This window comes from Stegostoma tigrinum, chromosome 12 (assembly GCF_030684315.1).
Source record: "Stegostoma tigrinum isolate sSteTig4 chromosome 12, sSteTig4.hap1, whole genome shotgun sequence".
NCBI lineage: Eukaryota > Metazoa > Chordata > Chondrichthyes > Orectolobiformes > Stegostomatidae > Stegostoma > Stegostoma tigrinum.
Genome location: NC_081365.1, coordinates 24,146,341 through 24,170,764, shown reverse-complemented (window position 1 = coordinate 24,170,764; position 24,424 = coordinate 24,146,341). Strand labels below are relative to the sequence as shown.

Genomic DNA, 24,424 nt, shown 5'->3' with positions numbered 1-24,424 from the left:
AAATTATGTAGCATTTCATTAATTAATTTTTGCATCCAAACATACCTCAACCACATTTATTTCTTCATAATGTGAGTCAGCAGCATATGATTCTTCTATATTCACAGCTGTTTCACTGTCCATCAACAACTATAAAATTGTTTTAAAAATAACATTTAGATGTTATTCATATTAGGTATTGAACAAGCCACTACAAGAACAAGACCTTCAGATTAATATATTTAGAAAATGGTGTTTTCTAACAGAAAAGTTGACAATTGTAAACATCATCAGGAGTGTGACAAAGTGGTTTGTGAAAAATTCATTGATATTTCGAGGGAAGACCAGTCTCCTTCTGTACTGTAAAGTGCGATTACTGAAATTCTGGTGAAAATTTGTATCAATCTCACAAATGAACAGAATAACAAATTAAATACAGTATTGGCAAATACTTTTTTCCATACGCCTGTATTTCTGTACTTGAGTACACATGACAATAAATGTAATTCTAATTCAAATACAAAAATTCTGTATGACAACTGCCATAATTGGATATAAAGACTTATCTAGACCCAGTCTGGGATTCACTGAGCTGCAATAATGATACCGACTTTTAAATGTTCTTGGAAATGTCTTAGCAAGCCATTCAGTTCAAGGGTATTTAGGGATGGATAAAAATGCTGGTTTTGCCAGCAATTACCACATCCTATGATAGACAAATGTCTTTTCCTTAAGGTGTGGTGTACAAAATGTTTTCAATACTGCACATGTAGCTTAACTCCATGGACTTTGTTTTAGATGAAGCATGACCTTCACTCCCTTTCAACCATTGCTGTGGTTATTGTGACAAAGTGTATCACATCCATTATATTTTGGAAACTGGATTTTAAAACAGAAGCATTTATATGTGTGTCAGTTCTGTTTTTTACTAACAAATGATGAAAAAATCATTTGGAATTGTCATCTAAGTGTATCAATTCCAACAAAGCATGTGTCTGCAGTTAAGTACCTGGCAGAACCCCTGCAGTGTTCATGGATGGAATGTTTATATTGCTGAGTTTATATCAGACCAGAAAGTTATTAATTTTAGCTTTTAAGTTCAGCTCAGAAGAATCGGAAGTTCAGTTCAGAAGGGAGATTAGTTTCTTCTAGCAGGAGAATCAAACATTTTGTTTCTGAAACCAGTCACCATAGTTGAAGTGTTTTAGGTTATGGAGATTCCAAACCAGAAGAGTTTAGATAGAAATCATCAAGTTGTTTGATTTGAAAATGTTTAGTACATCAGAACTGTGAAGGCTTGTGCTAGCAAACCTGGAAAGAAATCATTAAATATTCCCCACCTTCCATAAAAAAAGGGAGATGTTGGTAAAGTCTTAAAAAAGTGATGTTGGAGTGAAATTTCTCTGGAAATGAGTATCTGTAAAAAGGATAGTGTTGTGAAACAGGTTGAAACTTGGGTTTGCTGTTTGTGTAAAGATCCTTCTAACTATCTCATATAAATATAAAGCAAGCTTGATTTGTTTTATTTTGTGAAATAAACCCTGCGTTTTGTTGTTAAAGAACATCTGCAGCCTCATGTGAATAGGTATCAGTGATTAACTATCAAGTAAACAACTACAAAAATTGTACATTTGATCTATCAATCCAGGTTTCACTCTGAGATCAGGCTTGGCCATTATTACCATTAGCTGGGAACATCGTACAAAGATCAGTATTTAATCAGTAATGTGACTATCAGCTGCAGCCGTTCATGACATTTTAATAGTCTCTGTATCTGGACCCCCAATTTATTTTGGTCCCTTTACTCTCTCACATTGTTTTTTAAATAGCAGAGCACACAATTTTCCCAATATAAAGTATTGGTTCCAAAATCAAAAGAACGTTGGGGGAATATAGATAAAATTCAGATGTTAGGCAGCAACTAGCTTGTATCTGGGTGTTAAAAAGGCAAAAGAAACAACTTGAATAAACCAACGAAGGAAAGTCTGCTGGTGACAGACAAATAGAGATGAGGATTAACAGTGAAGAAAGAGTACAGTAATACAGGCAAGACAGAGAGGCATCAAGAGTGAGAAGACCACTGAAAGTAAACATACATACTGACACAAGAACTTTACATTGAATAAAACAATGTTCTTTAAGAAAGAGAGAGAGATGAATAAAAAGAGAAAAAATACTGGTTTTAAACTGGATTGCCAAGTAGCAATTGGAAATTCATTTCCCATTTTCAACTTCATTTCAGGTCAAACTTTGAAAAATGGTCCCATGATTCCACAAGTTCCATCACTTTTACTATAATCTAATTAATAACTATGGGAAAGTGTGTCAACGAATTTGCACACCACCAACAGTTTATTTCTCAATTGTAGCTGGTTTCTGCTAAAAAAAATCTGTTGCAATTCCTGTTTTGTGTTTGAAAGAAACTGCCTAATACTGAAACAATCAATTTCCCTCTGGGTTAATGTGTTCAAATAATCTTACTTTCAATATCTGCTATTGTTCTAAGATGTGGAACAATACACGGATAGTGAGATATTCAAAATATTGCAAAATAATGATTCATTAAGGAAAGTTCAAAACTCAGATCAGAAAGGCAGTAAAGAAAATTAGAAGCATTAAAGGAGTTGGGGTTTACGTGTATTTTATGTTTAGTTACAATTTATAATAATTGACATGACATTTTGTTATTTCTTCTTACCTGAACATTTTGGCCTGGGAACAGTCCACGCTCTCCATTAGAATTCACACCTTCATACCAACCACTGTAAATATCCTAAAGTAGGAATAACATCAGATATTTAGGCATGTGTCAAAATTTTGAAATATTCTCCACAATTAAGAATACAGATTTGAAGAAACACCACCTTCTGAAATGCATTAATATAGAAATTGATTTTAAAAATGTTTCCCATATCGGTTTTCTGGAATAACGATGCTAGAATAGAAATTCAACTGTGTTTCACTCATTCATTGGCCACTAGAATGCAATCATTCAAAGCACCAATATCCCAATGGAACACCCCACTGGAGGTATAGCTGAAATGCAGCGTTTGCCACATTGGCCAACAGCCTCTCTACTCAACTCTAGCAGCTGCCTGAATTGAATATTGAGCATACTACAGTATTAAGTAGGGATACTGTGTTTCTTTTAGGACCTTTTGGTGATATTGGAGCCAGCAACAGTTTGATTTCTTTATTATTAAGCTTGCCCAGAAAATACAGCACAAACATTCAGAAAACTGGCTGCAACATCAGGCTTTCTTTACATCCATTAAAAGCAAGTCTCTGGACTGTCAATTTCGGCTGAGGATTTGAAAAGCAAATATTAGGTCTTCTGGTTGGAATTGGGAATTGTTTTTTGATACCACAGAACTGTTGGAGACAGATGCTCTGTACTACTCCATTAGCCAGAGGGAAAAAATGAATTATTGATTACCATGGGCATGAAAGATTATTGGGATTATGCAAGAATGTAGCAGTGAAGTTAGAAATCAGGTCAGCTGTGATCTTGTTGAATGGCAAAGTAGGCTCGAAGGGCTGAGTGTCTTACTTTTACTTCCTGTTCATATGTTGCTGGAATAGCCATCACAGCTACTACACAAAGAATAGAACTAACCCCATCACAGGGCACAGGAGGCAACTCTGCCAGTGCAAAATGTAAGATCTGAATATACCAGAGGAGTATTTTACATGGAGACTGTGATTCATTGGGTTGGCAGAAACTGATCTGGTCCAGGAAGAATTGGGAAACAAATATTCGGGCACGCTCTCCTGAAAAGTCTTCAACTTCTGCACCCCACACTCATTCAAACTTACAACAGGTTGGCATCAGTAACTTTAGTCAATGTCCTATCCACCAGACAAATGACAGATGCTCTAAACAATGCATTACATTCCTCAGAAGGCTACATGATCTTTTGATTTTATTTGCCATGTGAAAGCTGTCACTATGCTTCATTGAGTAAAATGTACTTAAAAAATACATAGGCCAATGTAGTGGTCAGTACTCAATTAGATTCGCTCCAGTGTGGAAACAGGCCTTTCGGTCCAACAAGTCCACATCACCCCTTGGAGCACCCCACCCAGACCCATCCCCCCTATAACCCACAGACCCCTGAAAACTATGGACAATTTAGCATGGTCGATCCACTTAGCCTGCACATCTTTGGACTGTGGGAGGAAACCAGAGCATCTGGAGGACACCCATGCAGACAGGGGGAGAATGTGTAAACTCCAGACAAACAGTCGCCCGAGGATGGAATCGAACCCAGGTCCCTGGTACTGTGAGGCTGCAGTGCTAACCACTGAGCCACCGTGCTGCCCGTACATCAGTTGAAGTCCCGTACATCTATAACCCTGTTTCTGTTGCAGTTTTCTGCGATTAGCTTACCTATCTAGGAGGCTACATCTTAAAATTCATCCTAAATTCAGGAAGAAGATCCCCAATATGACAATTACATCCATTTTACCTGTACCGTTTTAATGTTGTGTGCTTTTTTGGGAACAGCCTCATTGCAATATGTTGGGTTGGATCTCTCTTTCTCTTGGGACTTTGCATGTTGGAGAATGGAAATTCATGTGGTACTACAGGATTTAAAGAGCTGCAATAGCCAAAATGTACCAATGAAGAGTTTTACATTAGGGATCAAAGGAAGTTTTTATTCCAAACTTCTTGAAAGACGTTGAGTAGTGCTGAATGCTAGTGGCAGATGCACTTTTGTCAATATTAAAATGCAAACCATGATATAAGGCATTAAAACAAAAGACATGGCAAATTGCTCATTTACATTGTTTCAAATGCCAACAAAATAATCCCAGAAGTAGTCAAGCAATACCATTAGGGCAGGGAAGAGAAAACAGCTCATTAAGAGAGGTGAAAAGCCAGTTTTCAAAATTAAAAAATTCACATCTATTCCCAATCAAAAGAATCTTAAAAGAGAACATTTAGCTTACTGAAAAAATGTGGTAACATTGGGGTCCTTATTTGCATAGTAAAAATGAGTTAGAGAGACTACAGCTGGCCGAAGTACAACTTGGAAGCACACAGAATGAGGGTGATTATCCACCCAAGTTGATCTGCAGGGTACTGCATTGCTCACTATCAATGTAACGCTGCTGCAAAAGATACTATGCTCCCAGGGACACACTCCTAGCGTATGGTCCAGACCAGCCTGCATCTCAGGGCTCACCACTCCACTTCATAGTGTCCAAGGCATCTTCCGCTTCATCTGGAGGTCAAAGATGGACTGTGTCCATAGGAATGCCGTGTACAAAGCTTGCTTAAAGGGCGAAAGACATACCCAATGCCATCCTCAACCCAATGGCCACCTTTGAATGTGGCTGCATCAAGCTCTGCATAGACCCTTGGTTGACAAACATCAAATGTAATTACACACTCAGGTTCTACCTTTCCCCGGTGTAGAACAATACAGCGCAGAACAGGCCCTTCGGCCCCGGTGTTGTGAAGGATGAGTCCGAACTTGTTGCCGCAGAATTCTTCAAGTCGTTGGGCAGTTCTGTATCAACTGTCCTTCATGGAGAAAATTGCAAAGTTACACTCTTTCAACTACAAGTCCATTAGGCACTGGTCAACATTTAGCATGCTTGAGACTCTGCAGGAAAAGAAGGATGGATACTACCACATGGTTCCCTGAGCTGACTGTCATTCATTTTGCAGAATACCTCATCACTAGAGCTTTCCCACAAGCACCAAGACATCACTGACTGATGGTGAGATATCCTTCATGTACGCCTGGACGGTATGCCACTGCACACTGCCCACGAAGCAGTTGTGCTGAAGAGACTGTTACACAGCACCTTCTGAAATGTGCCTTTGCAAATGAAGTCTGGAGAAAGATGCAGTGGTTTTGCTGAAGTTCGCAGAGCAGCTCTGTGACACAAAACTCTGTGCTCTAAGGTTTGTTTCAGACTCATTTTAAATTTGAATACATTGTCAGCACTGTTGCTATGTGCTAAGTCTCTATCCTTTGCCTGCAGTTCATTGTTCAGCTCATTTAGTTTGATATTACATCTGTAAGGACCCTGACATCAAACGGCCACTCATTCTCTGACAGCTCAGTGCACGCTTTATTCCTTGATTTCACAAGAAGTGACAACTTCAAATCTAAAAGTCTTTACAGGATCTTCTCTCCACTTAACCACGCCTGATCAGTATGAAGGATTAGTTCAACACAGGCAGCATCAAGTGAGAATTTACACAAGCTATGCAGAATGGCTCTTGCTCAAATTGAATTTACAACTTTTGCAAAAAATGTAAATAAGTGACAGAAGTCCATAACTTTACTCACCAATGTTTGTTAGTGGATTATACAGTATTAATTGGTTAATAAAAAAGCAAAATCAGCAAATTTTCTCCAAAATGCAATGAAGTCCCAGGAAAGCTGGTGCAGATGAGAAGATCCACTTTAGTTGTTATATCCTCAAAAATCAAGTGCACAAAACTAATCAGCTGGTCTGTCACAGTCATGTTGATGAATTTAATCAGCAGCAGTGAGAAGTATTCAGATCCTGTTGTAGTTTCAGAAAGGACATCTTTGCACAGAGATTCCACTTGGCTTGCTACTGAGGAGCTGCTGAGTGATATACCGTTGATTGCTATTATTATTTCTTCCTCATTCAAAGTTTGCAGCAAGTTATTGCTTCTTTAATTACTTTATAATCTGTGGATAATTTCTGTCTTGTCAGAAGATGGTAAACACAAAATGCTGCTTCAGAATGGGCCTTTTCCCTTTAGTTGCTAGGTCAGAAAAGAGAATGACTTGAATTTTCAAGATGGCTTTCAGCTTCTCAACTTTCTTTGTTCACTGCATCTTGTTCAAGGGAAAGTTATCTTTGAACTTACTGTGCATTGTTGTTTGGCAACATTCCAAATTCCCATTTTTACTTATATGGTGACATATAAAGTGAACACTTTTATCAAATATGCCTTTACAGTCGAAAACAGAAATGATCTTTCCTATTCCAGTTAGAAGTTGGACATTTTTCATTTGTTTTTGTATGCTCCAGGCTGACATTCATTGTTACACCTTCACCGTGCCATGCATTGTGTTTCTGTGCTGCTATTCACGCTGCCAATTGGCTTCTGGATCCGTGCCTCAGGAATATCTAAATTTTGCTAGCTGCTTTCAAATGGGGAGATACTGGAGGTTCCATCTGTGCTTGTGATTTGTTACCAGGGTCTCCAGTCAGCTTGCATTGCTCCGATACAGGATGAGGGACATTGCAGAACTCCCTATAAATATTTCTTCACACTGTGCATACCTATTAGACAGTGGTTAAAGAAAAGTAAATGTAGGGTACGTTTACAGATGACAGGCACTAGCTAAGAATTTCTTGCAGGGAGTCCACATGAATATGATGGGCCAAGTAGCCTCATATAGTGGCTTCACATGTAAATTTCTTGTATATTTCTTATTCGTTTGTTTGCATTGCCACAACACTTTACCTTGTAATTATAGACCATCTGGACCAAACCGAAACACAATGCAACAAGTTGTCAAAGCCAGATAAGAGCATGCACTATTTTTCTACTGGAAAAAACATACAACAGTACAGGACAATACAGGACCTTCAGCCCACGATGTTGTGCTGATCTGTTATCCTACTCTATGATTAAACTAGTAGTGATAATGGGAACTGCAGATGCTGGAGAATCCAAGATAATAAAGTGTGAAGCTGGATGAACACAGCAGGCCAAGAGCATCTCAGGAGCACAAAAGCTGACGTTTCGGGCCTAGACCCTTCATCAGAGAGGGGGATGGGGTGAGGGTTCTGGAATAAATAGGGAGAGAGGGGGACGCGGACCGAAGATGGAGAGAAAAGAAGATAGGTGGAGAGGAGAGTATAGGTGGGGAGGTAGGGAGGGGATAGGTCAGTCCAGGGAAGACGGACAGGTCAAGGAGGTGGGATGAGATTAGTAGGTAGGAGATGGAGGTGCGGCTTGGGGTGGGAGGAAGGGATGGGTGAGAGGAAGAACAGGTTAGGGAGGCAGAGACAGGTTGGACTGGTTTTGGGATGCAGTGGGTGGAGGGGAAGAGCTGGGCTGGTTGTGTGGTGCAGTGGGGGAGGGGACGAACTGGTCTGATTTTGGGATGCGGTGGGGGAAGGGGAGATTTTGAAGCTGGTGAAGTCCACATTGATACCATTGGGCTGCAGGGTTCCTAAGCGGAATATGAGTTGCTGTTCCTGCAACCTTCGGGTGGCATCATTGTGGCACTGCAGGAGGCCCATGATGGACAAGTCATCTAAAGAATGGGAGGGGGAGTTGAAATGGTTCGCGACTGGGAGGTGCAGTTGTTTATTGCGAACCGAGCGGAGGTGTTCTGCAAAGCAGTCCCCAAGCCTCCGCTTGGTTTCCCCAATGTAGAGGAAGCCACACCGGGTACAATGGATATAGTATACCACATTGGCAGATGTGCAGGTGAACCTCTGCTTAATGTGGAATGTCATCTTGGGGCCTGGGGTAGGGGTGAGGGAGGAGGTGTGGGGGTAAGTGTAGCACTTCCTGCGGTTGCAGAGGAAGGTGCCAGGTGTGGTGGGGTTGGTGGGCAGTGGGGAGCGATCAAGGGAGTCACGGAGAGAGTGGTCTCTCCGGAAAGCAGACAAGGGTGGGGATGGAAAAATGGCTTGGGTGGTGGGGTCGGATTTTAGATGGCGGAAGTGTCAGAGGATGATGCGTTGTATCCGAAGGTTGGTGGGGTGGTGTGTGAGAACAAGGTGGATCCTCTTTGGGCGGTTGTGCCGGGGGCGGGATGTGAGGGATGTGTTGCGGGAGATGCGGTCAAGGGCGTTCTCGACCACTGTGGGGGCAACGTTGCGGTCCTTGAAGAACTTGGACATCTGGGATGTGCGGGAGCGGAATGTCTTATCGTGGGAGCAGATGCGGCGGAGGCGGAGGAATTGGGAATAGGGGATGGAATTTTTGCAGGAGGGTGGGTGGGAGGAGGTGTATGATTAAACTATCCTGCATCCCCTACATTTTACTATCATCCATGTGCCTATCTGAGAAATGCTTAAATGTCCCTAATGTATCTGATGACATGGCTTTCACAACTGGATGCCATATATAATGACAGGCATGCACTGATGAGTGAATAAGGCGAGTGATGAGAGAAACTACAAGAGATGCCACAGTAAGGAAATGCAGGTGGTCAATGGCTGAGTCTCTGACATCGATACCCATTGGAGGCCACAGGTGTACTGAAACAGCTGGGCTTGTGGCACAGCCTTTCATGGAATGTGGAATCACTCCTAAGGACAAATGCTCCAATCTGCAGAGAAATTCAATAAGATTGTCTTTCCATGATCCAAGAGCTTTGAGGCAAGTACACGCTAATACATGAAGGGAAGAACCATGCAGATTGTCAGTAGGCAGCAAGAACCAGCAACCTGTGCCTCGTTCCCAAGGCAACTGGTCAGTTTCTGTTGCTTGGATACCAAATGTAGGACATGGCAGCCAATGAACCCAATATCTCTCAGCCAGACTGGCTGACATTCCTCCCGGTCTCTGCCTCAGACAGCCCTAACAAATCCTGACCCAAACCAGCACTCACTCTGCCTGCCTCACTCCTGCTAATCTTAAGGACCCTGAACCTGACAACTCCTCCTCCTGCTGAACCTGATACAACCATCCCGCAATCTAAACTGGACTGACACATGCTGGTCCTAATCCAATCCTCTGCACCCATGGCCATGATCAGCCCCAGGCCGTCCCTCACTAGGGTAGAACATCCTACATTCCCAAATGAAACACATCTTACCCCAAACTCGCATTTACTTACCTGACACTTCACACACCGACCTTAGCCATCTGGCATCCTACTACTTTTTACCCTCCTGGCATACTAAATCTCCGTTACCTACCTGGTACACTATCCACACCTACATTTCACAGCAGTAGTCAATGTGCCTAGCTGTGCTGTTGACAGTGTTCTCTCTGAGTTGTGTGGCCATGCATCTGTGCAGTGATTTGGAGGGCCTGCACATGCTAATCAACTTGGAGCCACAATAACTTCCAATTCCAGAAGTCAATGCCTCATAGAGACCTTGGAAGTCTCAACAGCAGCTGGAAATACTAATGGGAATGTAGGTTGTTGGACATTTTAGTCTTAAAGTATGGGTGCTGCTGTTGCAAAAAGATTTTCTCTGCTGCTGTATTTGTGGGTTACTGGATAGATTTCTAACAGGAGGCCCCTATCCAAGAATATCTAGCACAGAAGGCACCAAAATTAATTTTTAATGGATTCAGAATTGAAAATTGGGTTTCTGGACTTGATTGGAATATCTGGGCCATTATGTTACAATAACATAGAGTCGTACAGCAAAGAAACTTACCCTTTGGTCTATGCAGGCCATTCCGAGCATCATCCCACACTAAACTAGTCCTATCTGCCTGCTTCTGGGCCATATCCTTCCAAACCTTTCCTATTCATGACCTTATCTAAATGTCTTTTAAACACTGTAATTGTACCCACACCCACCACTTCCTCAGGAAGTTTATTCCGCACACAAACCCCTCTCATGTCTTTTTTGAATCTTTCTCCTCTCACCTTAAAATTGTGGCCCCAAGTCTTGAAATCTCCCATCCTAGAGAAAAAAACAACCACCATTAACTCTATTAACACCTCACATTATTTTATCAACTTCTATACAGTAACCTCTCAACTTCCCATGCTCCGGTGAAAAAAGTCCAGCCTTTCTTTATAACTCTAACCTTCCATACCTGGCAACATCCTGTTTAAATCTCTTCTGAACGCTCTCCAGCTTAATAAAATCCTTCAGGGCAACCAGAACCGGACATATTATTCCAGAGGATGTCTTGCCACTGTCCTGGACGACATCAGCATGATTTCCTAACTCCTATATTTGATGGATTGAGCAATGAAGGCAAGTGTGTTAAATGCCTTTTTCACCATCCTGTCCATATCTGATGCAAACGTCAAAGAATTACATACTTGAACCCCTAGGTCAGTTTGTTCTACAACACTACCATTAACTGTATAAGTCCTACCCTTGTTTGTTGTACCAAAATGCTTCACATTTAATCAGATTGAAGCCTATCTGCCATTTTTCAGCCCATTGACTCATTTGACCCATTGTTCTTCCAAAGGGTAGATGTGCAATCAGTTCAACCTTTCTTCATTAGACACGACCTGTATCTTCAAGTTGAGCGAATCTTCTTTGGAGTGCTTCTAATGCAATTATATGCTTTTCAAATAATACTACCAAGATCATACACAGTACCCCAGAAGCAGTTTCACCATATCTTTACCTCAATTGCACAGACATCATCCAGTGATGATGGTAGGATATGAAGGGTTGTTACTGCTGTTTGCTCCAAATGACATAATATTTTCTTGTACAAACCGTTTTGTTTAACAAGGAAACTTAGAAAATACGTGAAATGGGTGATGCTCATGGTACATGAAAAAGTGTTGCCATTTCATTATAAAGTCATCTTACGCTTTAGTTTATATTCTGATGAAAATTCTTTACCTGCTTGTTAATAGTAATAACCTCTCCAGGTATTAGAGTCAGTTCACCCTCCCTGCGACGTTTAAAGATACATCGAACTATCGCCTAAGTAAAGAAAATAAATCAAATCAAGGCCAGATCCTACATCCTGCCCACTCACACCATGGTTCAGCATTAAGATACAAGATGGTAATATATTTATTCTATTTGCTTTAAGTTCCATGTGCAATATAACGTTGCATTACTTTCGGAATTGAGTTAAGAATATTAAAACATTGAAACATCACTCTCACGTCTTTTCTGCCATTCAATAAGATCATGACTAATCTGCAACATAGCTGCACATATAACAGTCTTTGCCACTTAAGCCACATAACCTTCAAATCTATCACTCTCAGACTTACAATTAATCAACAACTGACTGAATGCCAATGCCTATTTGTGGAAGAATGCATCAAGCTTTCCTAATTTCATTCCTGAAAGATTTCATTCTTTCTTTTGATCATAAACCCTTTGTTCTAGATTCATTAAACCAGTGGAAATAATGGACAGAATTCTACAAGTACCCCACCAGGAGTCCTGCCAATGCTGTAGGGGCCCAGAAAATCATCCTGTGGCCTTCCTGCTCCCTTTTCTTTAGCCTTCCCACCTCTGACTTTCTGCAACTTTATGCTGGGTGAGTGAGGTTTAGGTGACCATGGTCAAACCAATTTTGGATGATTACTGACTGCTTCAGGGCCACTTCCCACCTAGCCTCTACTTTGAGCTTGGCAGGGCTTGGGTATGAAGGAGGGCACTTCCACAGGAACTACCCGTGTGGATGCTCACTCTCCCCAGGATCTGTCCATCAAGGTACTGAGACTACTCTCCACACCACTCTTTCCCATATTGAGACGCTCCTGCACTTACCTGGCTCAGAATACAGGGACTGCATTTGGGCCACTGTTGTGATTGGCACTGCTGTGACTACAAAGGAGTTGCTGGTCAATGAAATTCAGGTTCTCCGAGCCAGGGACTACTTTCTGTGTGAGAGGCAGCAGTCCTGTATCCAGCCAAATAATTCTCCACAGAATGTTAAATGACTGTGGGGGCTGCATGACTGACAGGAGTGTTAGCTATGGGAAACTCTGCTACCTGAAAATTTCTGTCCCAGTGCCTCATTTTCTACTCTATGTGTTTTCTGTATTGTCATAAAATCCTTAATCAACTCATCTCTCAATCATCTAACTACAAAGTAATACAACACTATCCATGGAGGATGACAGCATCACAACGGCCTGACACAACATCTCAATAATACAGCAGTGGGCTTCTCAATCTTGCTGGTTGGGTCAGTTGTTTGATGATATTGGGGAAAAATTGGAACTGACAGCAACAAGTGGCAGAATGCTCAGGGGATGCTTGGCTATTTGCAGGATTGCTTTATTTTGGGAGCACTGCAAGTCTGGAGGGAGGGTGAGAAAGCTGAAAGCGGCTTTTGCATAGAGGTCACGAGATAGATTCCCTGGTGGAGGCTCAACACAATGACAGCATCGCAGGCATCAATTGTACGCAGATGGTGCGGTGCCTATATCTCCTAACACCAAATCTTCCTCCATGTCTTCATCCTTCAATGGCAACACTCGGTGCCTTGGACCTGCTAAGGTCTTTGCTGCTGCACAGACTGCTGTACACCACATCTGGTCTTGACATGCTTTTGTGTACTGAAAAATAGCTCTATAAGTGTATTTTCAACTTGTCAATGGTTCACTGACTAAAGCTTCATTTCTTAGGTTTCTCAACCATAATTTTAAAAGGACTTCACCGGTCTCCAAACAGCCAAACTTTGCCTCCAGTTGTGAAAAGGCTTGGGAAGGTGGGCTGCCACGAGACCAAAGTATAGTGGCAGCTGCTCAGGAATATTGCACACACCCAAGGAAAGATCTTTTTGCAGCTGCGCAGCATGATGAAAGGTGCATGATTTGCCTCAATTCTTGACAGGAGCAAGCTGCAAACATTTTGCCACCAGTTGACTTGACACCCTACAGCTCTGAAGGCATCAATGTTCAAGCATGTTGAGGGAGTGCATCCGTTCATGTAGACCCAATGTTGTAGTTATGACCTCTTGTGAACTGCTTTTCCATCTGTCGTGGATCTACAGGTTTGGAAATAGCAGGGTGCATGCCAACTTGGTCCTTATCAGAGATCCACCCTAAGGTGATGAAGTAGCATTGTTCCTGATGTGATAGATATGACCCCCAAAGGACTGTCAGACCGCCAAATGGTAGGTGGCCTCTCCAAAGCGCTGAAGAAAAACTCCAAATGGGTAAAATAAATGCTCAGCACACTGTAAGCAAACCCATTTCTACAAGCAAGTAAGAAAGCAGTTGCGAGTATGAAGCACTTGTTGGTCTATTTCCCAGAGTTTGTTTCAGCTCCACCCATTAGCGTGGACTTGTCTTGCTTTCACTAGCAAGTTAGGTATCTAATGGTGGCAGGGCTGGATTAGACATGCCGAGGCCCAAATATTTGACAAGGCTTAAAAGACCCTACAGCATTTTTCAAACAGAAAGGACAAGGAAAAGAAAAGAAATATTAAAGCTTTATAGTTTCATATATACATTGACGAAGGCACAATAAAAAAACTAATTGTCTTGTAAATAATTTCAAATGAAGATTCTTTTTTATTTCCAATTTAGCATGGATGAAATTTTTTGACCTACAGCAACACAACAGAAATTACACAGATCAGCACTTACTATAATGGAAGCTGTAATGCAAACTGCATAAATTTAACATATTTCATTTTGTGCTTTTGGACAGCAAAGTCAGTAATAATATTCTCACATTAGCCACCGTGTTTATCACTATCTATGTACGTCAAATTCAGCGCAAACAGCTTTCCATGCAGCATTTTTCTACATAATTCATCTGTAATGTTTGTCAGTGGTGAAAATATCATTCTCCTAAGCAGTTTTGCTACCATTACATTCAAAAAAAGCTGCAATATTGCTTCAAAATTAGAAACAAAAATAACTCAATCTTAGCTTGGATGATGACTTGATGCAGGCCCGCGTAGGCATAGATGTCTATTACCTGAATAATTTTTTTTGATGTAAGTTTGCAAATGCTTGGTTTCTCTAAGGAGGTCAACATTGCAGGATTTCTGAGGGACAGCATTTACATGTATTTGGAAAGGCAAGGACAGATTTTGGATAGTCAACATGACTTCATGCATGGCAAATCATGTCTCACCAACTTGATTGAGTTTTTTGAAGAAGTGACAAAGAGGATTAATAAGGGCAAAGCGGTGGACGTTGTCCTTATGAACTGCAGCAAGGCTTTTGACAAGGTTTTGCATGGTAGCCAGGTTAACAATGTTAAATCACAAAGCATACAGGCAGAACTAGCCAATTGGATACAAAATTGGCTTGAAAGTAGGAGACAGTGTGGTGGTTGAGGGTTGCTTTTCAGACTGGAGGTCTGTGACCAGCGGTGTGTCTCACAAAGATCGGTTTTGTGCACTGCTTTTTGTCATTTATATAAATGATTTAGATGTGAACACAGGAGGTGTGATTGGTGAGTGTGTAGGTGACACCAAAAGTCACAGTGTAGTGGCCAGCAAAGAAGGTCACCTCAGAGTACAACAGATCGGATGGGCTGAAGAGTGGCAGATGGGGTTTAATCTAGCTAAATGTGAAATGCTACATTTTATCAGGGCAGGACTTACACACTTAATGGTAAGATCCTAGAGTGTGCCAAACAAAGAAACCTTGGAGTGCAGGTTCATGGTTCCTTGAAAATGGAGACACAGGTAGAGAAGATAGTGAAGAAGGCATTTGGTATGCTTTCTTTATTGGTCAGGCCATTGAGTAGAGGAATTGGGAAGTCGTGCTGCAGCTGTACAGAACATTGGTTAGGCCGCTTTTGGAATATAGCATTCAATCTGGTTTCCCTGCAATAGGAAAGTTGTTCCGAAACTTGATAAGTTTCAGAAAAGATTTGCAAGGATGTTGCCAGGTCTAGAGGGTCTGACCTATAGGGAGAGGCTGAATAGGCTGGGGCTATTTTCCCTGGAATGTTGGAGGCTGAGGGGTGACTTTAAAGAGGTTTATAAAATCATGAGGGGCATAGATAGTGACAATAATCAAGGTCTTTACTTCAGGGTAGAAAGTCCAAAACTAGAGGGCATAGTTTTAAGGCGAGGGGACAAAGATTTAAAAGGATCTAAGGGTCAACCTTTTCATGCAGAGGGTGGGGTGTGTATGGTCCTGAAGTCACTGCTGTGCCTTGATCCCAGAAGCCCACGCAGCCGCTGAGAAAACTAGACAGAACTCTGGTAAGAGCTGCCAGAGGAAGTGGTGGAGGCTGGTACAATAATAACATTTAAAAGACATCTGGATGGATATATACATAGGAAGGGTTTAGAGGGATTTCTAACAAATGCTGACAACGGGACTAGATTAATTTAGGATATCTGGTTGGAATGGATGAGTTGGACTGAAGGGTTAGTTTCTGTGTTGTACAGCCCTATGACTTTGTCAACATCACCAGGAAATTCTGTATTCAGAAGCTTTACACCTTCACACTGTTTTCAGAAGCATCCAAATTGACCAAAAATGAAAAGTTGCTTGCAATATTTGCAAACAGGATCTTGTCTCTTGGTGAAATTATTTCATCAGCATTAAGTACATCTTCATCTTATACTTTCTGGCTTATTCTTTTCCCTTTATTCATGGACTTGTCCACATCGGGCAGGCTTCTGTTGCTTTGAGCTCAGTTTCACCAAAATTACCTCTGGCTTATTTAAGGAAGTGAGAGTGTGTTTGTAAAGGTTTGTCCATGTACTAGGAGCTAATATCCAATAGGATCTTACTGGTTCTGTGGATCTACTAAAAATTTCAAAAGTTCTAACATGAACACAAAGTCTGACCATTTCCTTCTTCAGAATGCCAGCTTACCTCTTATATCACCTTTGTTGACTGCCATCAGTAAAAAGGTGACTACAAGCTAATGTTCCCTCCAAGCTGTGTAGCTGCCTATTCAGACACTAGCTCCAACATTCCATGCACAGCCATCAACATCAGCACATCCACTATAGCAATGACGTCTGGGTCCTAAGGTCACTGCTGTGTATTGATCTCAGAGGCCCACGCAGCCGCTGAGCAAACTAGAGGGAACTCTGGTAAGAACATCAATAAGTGACATTCAGTACAATCATGCTGATCGTCTAACTTTTACCACTTTTGCCCCACATCTTTTGATCCCTTTAGCCATAAGAACTATATCTAACTCCTTCTTGAAAATATTCAGTGTTTTGGCTATAATCATATTTTTTGGCAGTGAATTCCACAAGCCCCCACTCTCCCAGTTCTCCACATCTCTTGTGCTAAAAGGCCTACTCTGCATCCTTATTCAATGACCTCTGATTCTGGCCTCTCCACACAACAGGAACATCCTTTTTATGTTTACTCAGTCTGGTCCTGTTAGAATTTTTTAGGTTTCTATGGGAACACCACCCTCATTGACCTCATTCTTTTAAATTCCACTGAATGTAGTCTCAACTGATCTAATTTCTCTTCATACATCTGTCCTACCATCCCAGGAGTCAGTCTGGTAAATGTTCTTTGGAGTCCCTCAATAGATGGAGCACCCGTCCTCAAATCCTCTCACTATGGAGGCCAATGTATCACTCGTCCTCTTCAGCGCCAGCCGCACCTGCACATTTACTTTCAGCGAATGGTGTATGCGGACACCACAGTCTCATTGCAGCTCCCCCTTTTCCAATCTAAGCCATTCAGATGATAAATAATCACCTGCCTGTTTTCGAAAACCTCACAGTTATCCACAAAATACTTCACCAGCCATGCATTTGCCTGCTCACTCGACTTGTCCAAATCACACTGAAGCTTCTCTTCATGCTCTTTGCAGTTCACCCTCACACCGAGCTTTGTGGCATCTGTACACTTGGAGACATTACATTTCGTTCCCTTAACTATAACATGAATATTTATTGTGACTAGTTGGGGTCTAAGTACTGATCCTCGTGGTACCTCACTAGTGACTTTCTAAGTGTCAGCCAATGACCCAATTACTCCTACTAAATAAAAACTGATAGAACTGCGGATGCTGTAAATCCAGAACAAAAACAGAAGTTGCTAGAACAGCTCAGCATGTCTGGCAGCATCAGTGAAGAAAGACCAAAATTAAGGTTTCAGGTCCGGCGACCAATTCTCAGAACTGCCACTCTCATTGACATTACAGCTCGTTCGTTTCCGAAATCCATACACCGTCACTGAGAGGTGTAATATCCCGAACTTGAATAAATTAAATCAATCGCCAAGCACCTTGGCTTCGCCCAGTCACTTTCTCATCAAATTGTAAAATATATTGCTCTTAACGATAATAATTAGTGGCTACCATTCGATCCTCTAATTCAGCGCACTAAAAATCACAACCCAGGACAGAAATAACACCAGCAAACGTTCCTCAAGGCCAATTAAACTAGCGTATTTATGCCAAATAAACCTCGTTTGAAAATACTACAGCTTTGTATATTAAGCAGAAGAAAGTTAATCTTATAAGACAGCAGTACTATTTTGTTAAATAGTAAAATCCTCTTTTTGTCCAGGGCATTTTGTCCAGAATATGTTTAAGGGCATAGCCAAGGAACATATTTCCCTACACCAACATTTGCAGTGAGGGAAATAGAAATTAGACATCCCAAACTGCACTGAGTTGTATCTAAATGGGGATGCTTGTCCGAGGGTCTCCTACCTTGGTGGACATTCTCTCCACGTACCCCAGGAAACACACTTGAAACTCTGATCTTTAAAGGTTGCAGAACCACTTGCTCCGAACATCAATATTCGTTGGCTCACCCAACGTCACGTCATTCCCTCCGAATAAGTTTTGTTTCCCCAAAGCCAATGCTACTTCTCAAAACACTGGGACCTCTACCACCCCCTGCTGGACGTCAATTCGAATCGCTTGCCACGTTCAAGCTGGGAGAATGATGACCGAAGTTGGCAAACGCTTTGAATTTCAAGTTCTGGACTCAACATGACAAGTATGACACGCCAAGCATAAATTGCATACTAATTCGTGGAAAGATACAAGGCGGAGAAAGAAAAAAAACTTCGACAGGTCTCCAAACAACTAATATTGGGAACTGAGAGACAGCAAGAACTATCGATGCTGGAGTCAGAGATAACACAGTGTGAAGCTGGATGGACACAGCAGGCCAGGCAGCTTCAGAGGAGCAAGAAAGTTAGCGTTTCGGTTCGGGACCCTTCTTCAGATGTCTCTAATATTAAGGGCTGGCTGTTTTAAATTGCAAACAAGCAATATTCGTAATTCGGGAAATGTTGTTCGATGCTACGTATAAGAAGCACAGGTACCACCACCAACAAACGGGAAATGAAGCAGATGGAGGGAATGAAAATATTTTGCTGCAGCTGGAAATAAATAGTTCTAAGTTGTTTACCATCATGGGGATGAGAACACTTTCAAATTACTTGGTCTTAATCTGAATATAGCTCCAGGCCAGGTTCTTAAACAGAATTTATCAACAAGTGATCTGGTTTGATTTGATTTATTGTTGTCACATATACCTAGGCGCAATGAAAAGCTTTGTTTTGCGTGCAGTGCAGGTAGGTCATACCATACAATGTGCATTAAGGGCGATAGAACAGGGCGAACAATACCAATGTAACAAAGTGTGGAGCTGGATGAACACAGCAGGCCAAGCAGCATCTCAGGAGCACAAAAGCTGATGTTTTGGGCCTAGACCCTTCATCAGAGACTTCATCATCATCTCTCTGATGAAGGGTCTAGGCCCAAAACATCAGCTTTTGTGCTCCTGAGATGCTGCTTGGCCTGCTGTGCTCATCCAGCCTCACATTTTATTATCTTGGAATTCTCTAGCATCTGCAGTTCCCGTTATCTCTGAACAATACCAATGTTACATTGCAGAGAAGGTACACAAAGTGTGAGGTCAACATTAAATTTGAAACTTTAAAGGTCCATTCAGAAATCTCACAACAGTGGGGAAGGAGCTGTTCTTGAATCTGTTAGCCCATGTGTTTAAGCTTTTGTATCTTCTGCCTGTCGGAAAGGCTGGAAAAAAAATTATACCTGGGGTGGGAGCGATATTTGATTATGGATGTCTGCCTTGCTGAGGCAGCAAGAATCCCTCAAGAATGCACTATTGATGGTGTCAGTGGATGGAAGGTTGCATGAAGTTGTGTTCAAGTAAAAATAACTTCTTGTATTTCTCACATACTCCAAATCCACATTCACTTTTTTTGGCTTCATGGTTTCCATTCACTGCCCTGGTATCTTTTGTTCTTCTTCAACATCACTGTATCCACGTTCATTCTTCCTTTTCCATCTTGCATTAAGTTGCTCCCCTCTCACACCTTGAGTGTCATTGCAGGGGCTGATGGATCTGCAGTCACTGCTGATAAAAAGGGAACTTGGAGGGAAAATCTTAATAAAACACTTGAAGCACTTCAAATAGCAATCTGACAAATTGGTCAATAGGTTTATTCTTCTCAATCCATTAGTTTTTTTTAAAATCACAATCATGGTAGTATGGTGGCTGTTATGGTAGTAATTTCAGGGGCTTGTAAAATGATGCATTACAACCATTTCTTGTATTTTTTTAAATTCACTTATGTGAGCTGTTAATGGGTTAACAGCCCATGAATTTTTATACTCCTTCTCTCATCATACAGGGGTATGTGAACACTGTCTCAACTTCCTGCTCAAATAGGATTTGGTGTGAAACATCTGTAAGCATGAAAAGCATTAAGCTGTGTAATCTTTATGGCTCTACCCCCAGACTGCCGTCTACCCCTGTATCTGCTGAAATGGCCAGGTCAGTGACCTTTGATCAAGCCAGGCAGTTGTCACCACATGAAATCGCATCCTGTCTTTATCATACACTTCGTGACGATCAAAGCTGTATCCTGGTCTCAGATGTAGTAATTGTTTAATATATCTGCCAATTCCAAGGGTATAAAAATGGGAACTGTCCCCTGTTCAGGGAGAATCGCTCACAATACTCAGCACTCTGTGCCAGGTCGTGTACAGCGATCCTCTGAGGCTTGTGCTTGCTTAATGATAAAGGATTGTGTTTTTTTTTGATGCAAGGACTTACATCAGTCCATGAGGGTCTCTGAAAAATGAACCTAACATTTGGCGCTGCGAGCAGGGTTCCAACATGTACCGAGGTCTTACGTGGAGGATTGAATAAGTGATTGTTCGAGTGTCAGTGACATGAGTCAAACGGGCCCACAAGGTATGATTCACCTTTGTCTCTCTCACTAACCTACCACTCATGCGGCTCCTCATCCTTACGTGGCTCTGTACTGACGGAACCCTGAGACAACTCACAATCTTGTACACTGATTAATCCTGTGCTTAGAGGTTACAGTCCCCAGGGCTATGATAAACTAATTCCGGGAGGTTAGACGCCCCGGTGACTGGGGTTTGAGTCCCCAGGTCAGTATAGATTGACAAACTAATTCCGGGAGGTTAGAGCTCCCCTGGAATTCGGAGGTTAGAGTCCTCCAGTACCGGGGTTTGAGTCCCTGGAATGTAGTACCTAAGGTAAAGGATAACTACAGTGTCTGTCTCAACCACCCTGCCTTAGACTGGTAGTTCAGAGGGGAAATCCCCCACACGAAGGTCAGGACCCTGAAGTGGGTGTGGAGACCAAGGACACTAGACTAGTATATAGAGATAGGTAAGAAGTTGAAGCGTTAAAATAGGACAGACGTTGGATAAGGTGTGTCCGGAACCCCTTTGCATCGGTTATGTCAGGATGAGCCCAAAAACGAAGAATGGTTCAGATGTCTGTCGGCATACCTAAATAAGAAATTGGGAAATGAAATTTGGCCAATAGGGGGAACTTGGGATGTAGATAAATGCATAAAAGCAGAAGAGGCAATTTGGAAACGTAATACGGGGACAAAACGGATAACTTTAATATTTACGTGGAGAAAGACTGCTGAGGAAATAATGAATAAATCTAAATCCGCCAGCTGGAAGAATAATGCACATCAGAGAGGGATTAGACTATGTGGTCATGAGGGAAACCCTAAGTCATGGGAGGTGTTGAAGCGGCGGTGTGAGAATTATGATATGAGTAAAGCAGAACAGAAAAAAATCGAGAAAGGAGGCGAAATAAGGAATCAGGGTTGAAGAGCCAAGCCAGTTTATCATGTAGGAATAAAATCGGAGGTACCTCCTGACATATCTGGCTTGTTGATTGTGTTCCAAAGTAATGACACAGACGAGCGAGACGAGGAGGACTGGAGAAAGCACCCCCCTGCCCCACCAGGACCACTACCCCCTCCACAACTCTACCCGTCTTTGACCAACCAATTTCTAACATCTCCCTGCCCAGACCTTACTGACGTCCCTCTCCCTTCTCCAGACCTTATCTTGTTTATTGACAGCAGTTCCTCCATGCCCCTCTTGGGTACTCCCCTCTCTGAATACATGATTGTCAATGCTGCCTCCACATTAGAATCAGTGGCGTTTGCCCCCCCCCCCCCCCTAGTGTCTGCTCAGAAAGCAAAACTTTTTGCCCTCATCCCATGCTTGTGTTCTAGCCTCAGGGAAATCAGCGAATGTCTACACTGCTTCTCTGTCTGCCTTTGGCGTGTCCCACAACTTTGACCAGCTATGGTCTCAGCGTGGGTTTTTAACATCCTCGGGCACGGCCATCCAAAATTCTTTGTATGTCCAAAACCTTCTCCAGGCAATCCTTCTCCCTAAACAATTGGCTATTATCAAATGCGCTGCCCATGCCTCCGATGATCCTATGGCTACTCAGGGCAACGCTCAGGCTGATCGGGCAGCCAAACAGGCTGCTGCAGATCATAAAATGTCCCCACACCTCCTCCCTCACCCCCATCCCAGGCCCCAAGATGACATTCCACATCAAGCAGAGGTTCACCTGCACATCTGCCAATGTGGTATACTGCATCCACTGTACCCGGTGCGGCTTCCTCTACATTGGGGAAACCAAGCGGAGGCTTGGGGACCGCTTTGCAGAACACCTCCGCTCAGTTCGCAAAAAACAACTGCACCTCCCAGTCGCCAACCATTTCCACTCCCCCTCCCATTCTCTTGATGACATGTCCATCATGGGCCTCCTGCACTGCCACAATGATGCCACCCGAAGGTTGCAGGAACAGCAACTCATATTCCGCCTGGGAACCCTGCAGCCCTATGGTATCAATGTGGACTTCACCAGTTTCAAAATCTCCCCTTCCCCTACTGCATCCCTCAACCAGCCCAGTTCGTCCCCTCCCCCCACTGCACCACACAACCAGCCCAGCTCTTCCCCCCCACCCACTGCATCCCAAAACCAGTCCAACCTGTCTCTGCCTCCCTTACCGGTTCTTCCTCTCACCCATCCCTTCCTCCCACCCCAAGCCGCACCCCCCGCTACCTACTAACCTCATCCCACCTCCTTGACCTGTCCGTCTTCCCTGGACTGACCTATCTCCTCCCTACCTCCCCACCTACACTCTCTCCACCTATCTTCTTCACTCTCCATCTTCGGTCCGCCTCCCCCTCTCTCCCTATTTATTCCAGTTCCCTCCCCCCATCCCCCTCTCTGATGAAGGGTCTAGGCCCGAAACGTCAGCTTCTGTGCTCCTGAGATGCTGCTTGGCCTGCTGTGTTCGTCCAGCCTCACATTTTATTATCTTGGAATCTCCAGCATCTGCAGTTCCCATTATCTCTGCTGCAGATCACACTTTTATTGTGCCCTCTATGAACAAGCAGGCGATAAATCGCTCGCCTGCTTCGAACACGACGGGCATGCCAGATATTGTCACTGTTCAGCACTGGCAGGGGTCGCCCTGCCTCCGAAAAGCACATTTGGAAGATGCACTGATGTTCACATTCTGTGTCGTCAGGCCTTTGGGTTACTCCGATCAGCCAAGTCTGTACACCTGATGCTTTGCTCATTGATTGTCTTCATTCTGATACCCACCTCGGCAAGGAGAGAATGAGTGGTATCATGGAGCATACCTGGTGGCACACCCCCATCTGGCTGAGGCTACCCAGTCTCGTGTAGTATCATGTTTGACATGCCAGCAAAATGATGTTGGTCATGGGGTGAGATGCTCACCAGGAAGAACACCCTTGCCAGGTGGACCATTTGAATGTAGTCAGCTAGATTTTATTGAATTACCGTGTGTACATTGCTGTAAGTATTGTCTTGTGATTGTTGATGTATTTAGCAGATGAATTGAAGCCTTTCCAACCACTAATAATAAAACCTCAACGGTGGTAAAATTACTACTGACAGAGATCACACCGAGACTTGGAGTGCCTTGACAGATTGGTTCAGACAATGGCCCCCACTTTGTAGGGAAATACAAAGAACTATGTGAGCTGCTGCATACCCAGCAGCAAGTCCATTGTGCTTACCAACCTCAGGTGGCAGGAATAGTGGAAAGGGCGAACGGTACTCTTAAAACTGGAATAACTAAGTTAATGTCTGAAACAGGCCTGAACTGGTTGAAGGTCTTGCCTTTATCCCTGTATCATATGAGGATTATCCCACACTTGACTACTGGACTCTCGGCAGCAGAGATAGTCTATAGCCGACCCAGTAGGACACCCTGGGATGCCAATACCAGGCCACCCACCCAAATAGACTTGAATGTTATGGGTGAGGAAATGCAAAAGTACTTGCAGCAGCTAACGTTGTCTCTAAAGTTTCTCCATTCACAGGTAAAGTGTGCCTTTGGATCACCTTCGCAGATATCAGACCAGGCCCTTGAGGATCAGAATTGAGGCCGCAGATAGGAGATAGGAGATTTTGCGCTCATTCGAGATTGGGACCGTCCCAAGCTTGGACCAAGATGGAAAGGGCCATTTCATAAGCTTCTCCAGACTCCGACAGCACTTAAAGTCAAAGTGCCGAATCGCTGGATCCACCTAA

At 42.8% G+C, this 24,424-nt stretch overlaps 1 protein-coding gene across 3 annotated transcripts in view; it reads right to left on the bottom strand.

Moving 5' to 3' along the window:
* The window catches only part of LOC125457161 (sorting nexin-9-like), a 79,445-nt gene extending 61,108 nt beyond the window's left edge, over window positions 1–18,337 (bottom strand). For all 3 annotated transcript variants that reach the window (XM_048541009.2, XM_059650025.1, XM_048541011.2), the window contains exons 1-4: window positions 18,229–18,337; window positions 11,494–11,577; window positions 2,678–2,752; window positions 46–129 (exon numbers count right to left, since the gene is read on the bottom strand). In XM_048541009.2, the coding sequence (XP_048396966.2) occupies window positions 46–129; window positions 2,678–2,752; window positions 11,494–11,577; window positions 18,229–18,240 (255 nt within the window). In that variant the 5' untranslated portion in view covers window positions 18,241–18,337. The remainder of the gene's footprint in view (window positions 1–45; window positions 130–2,677; window positions 2,753–11,493; window positions 11,578–18,228) is intronic.
* Window positions 18,338–24,424: the final 6,087 nt, after the last annotated feature.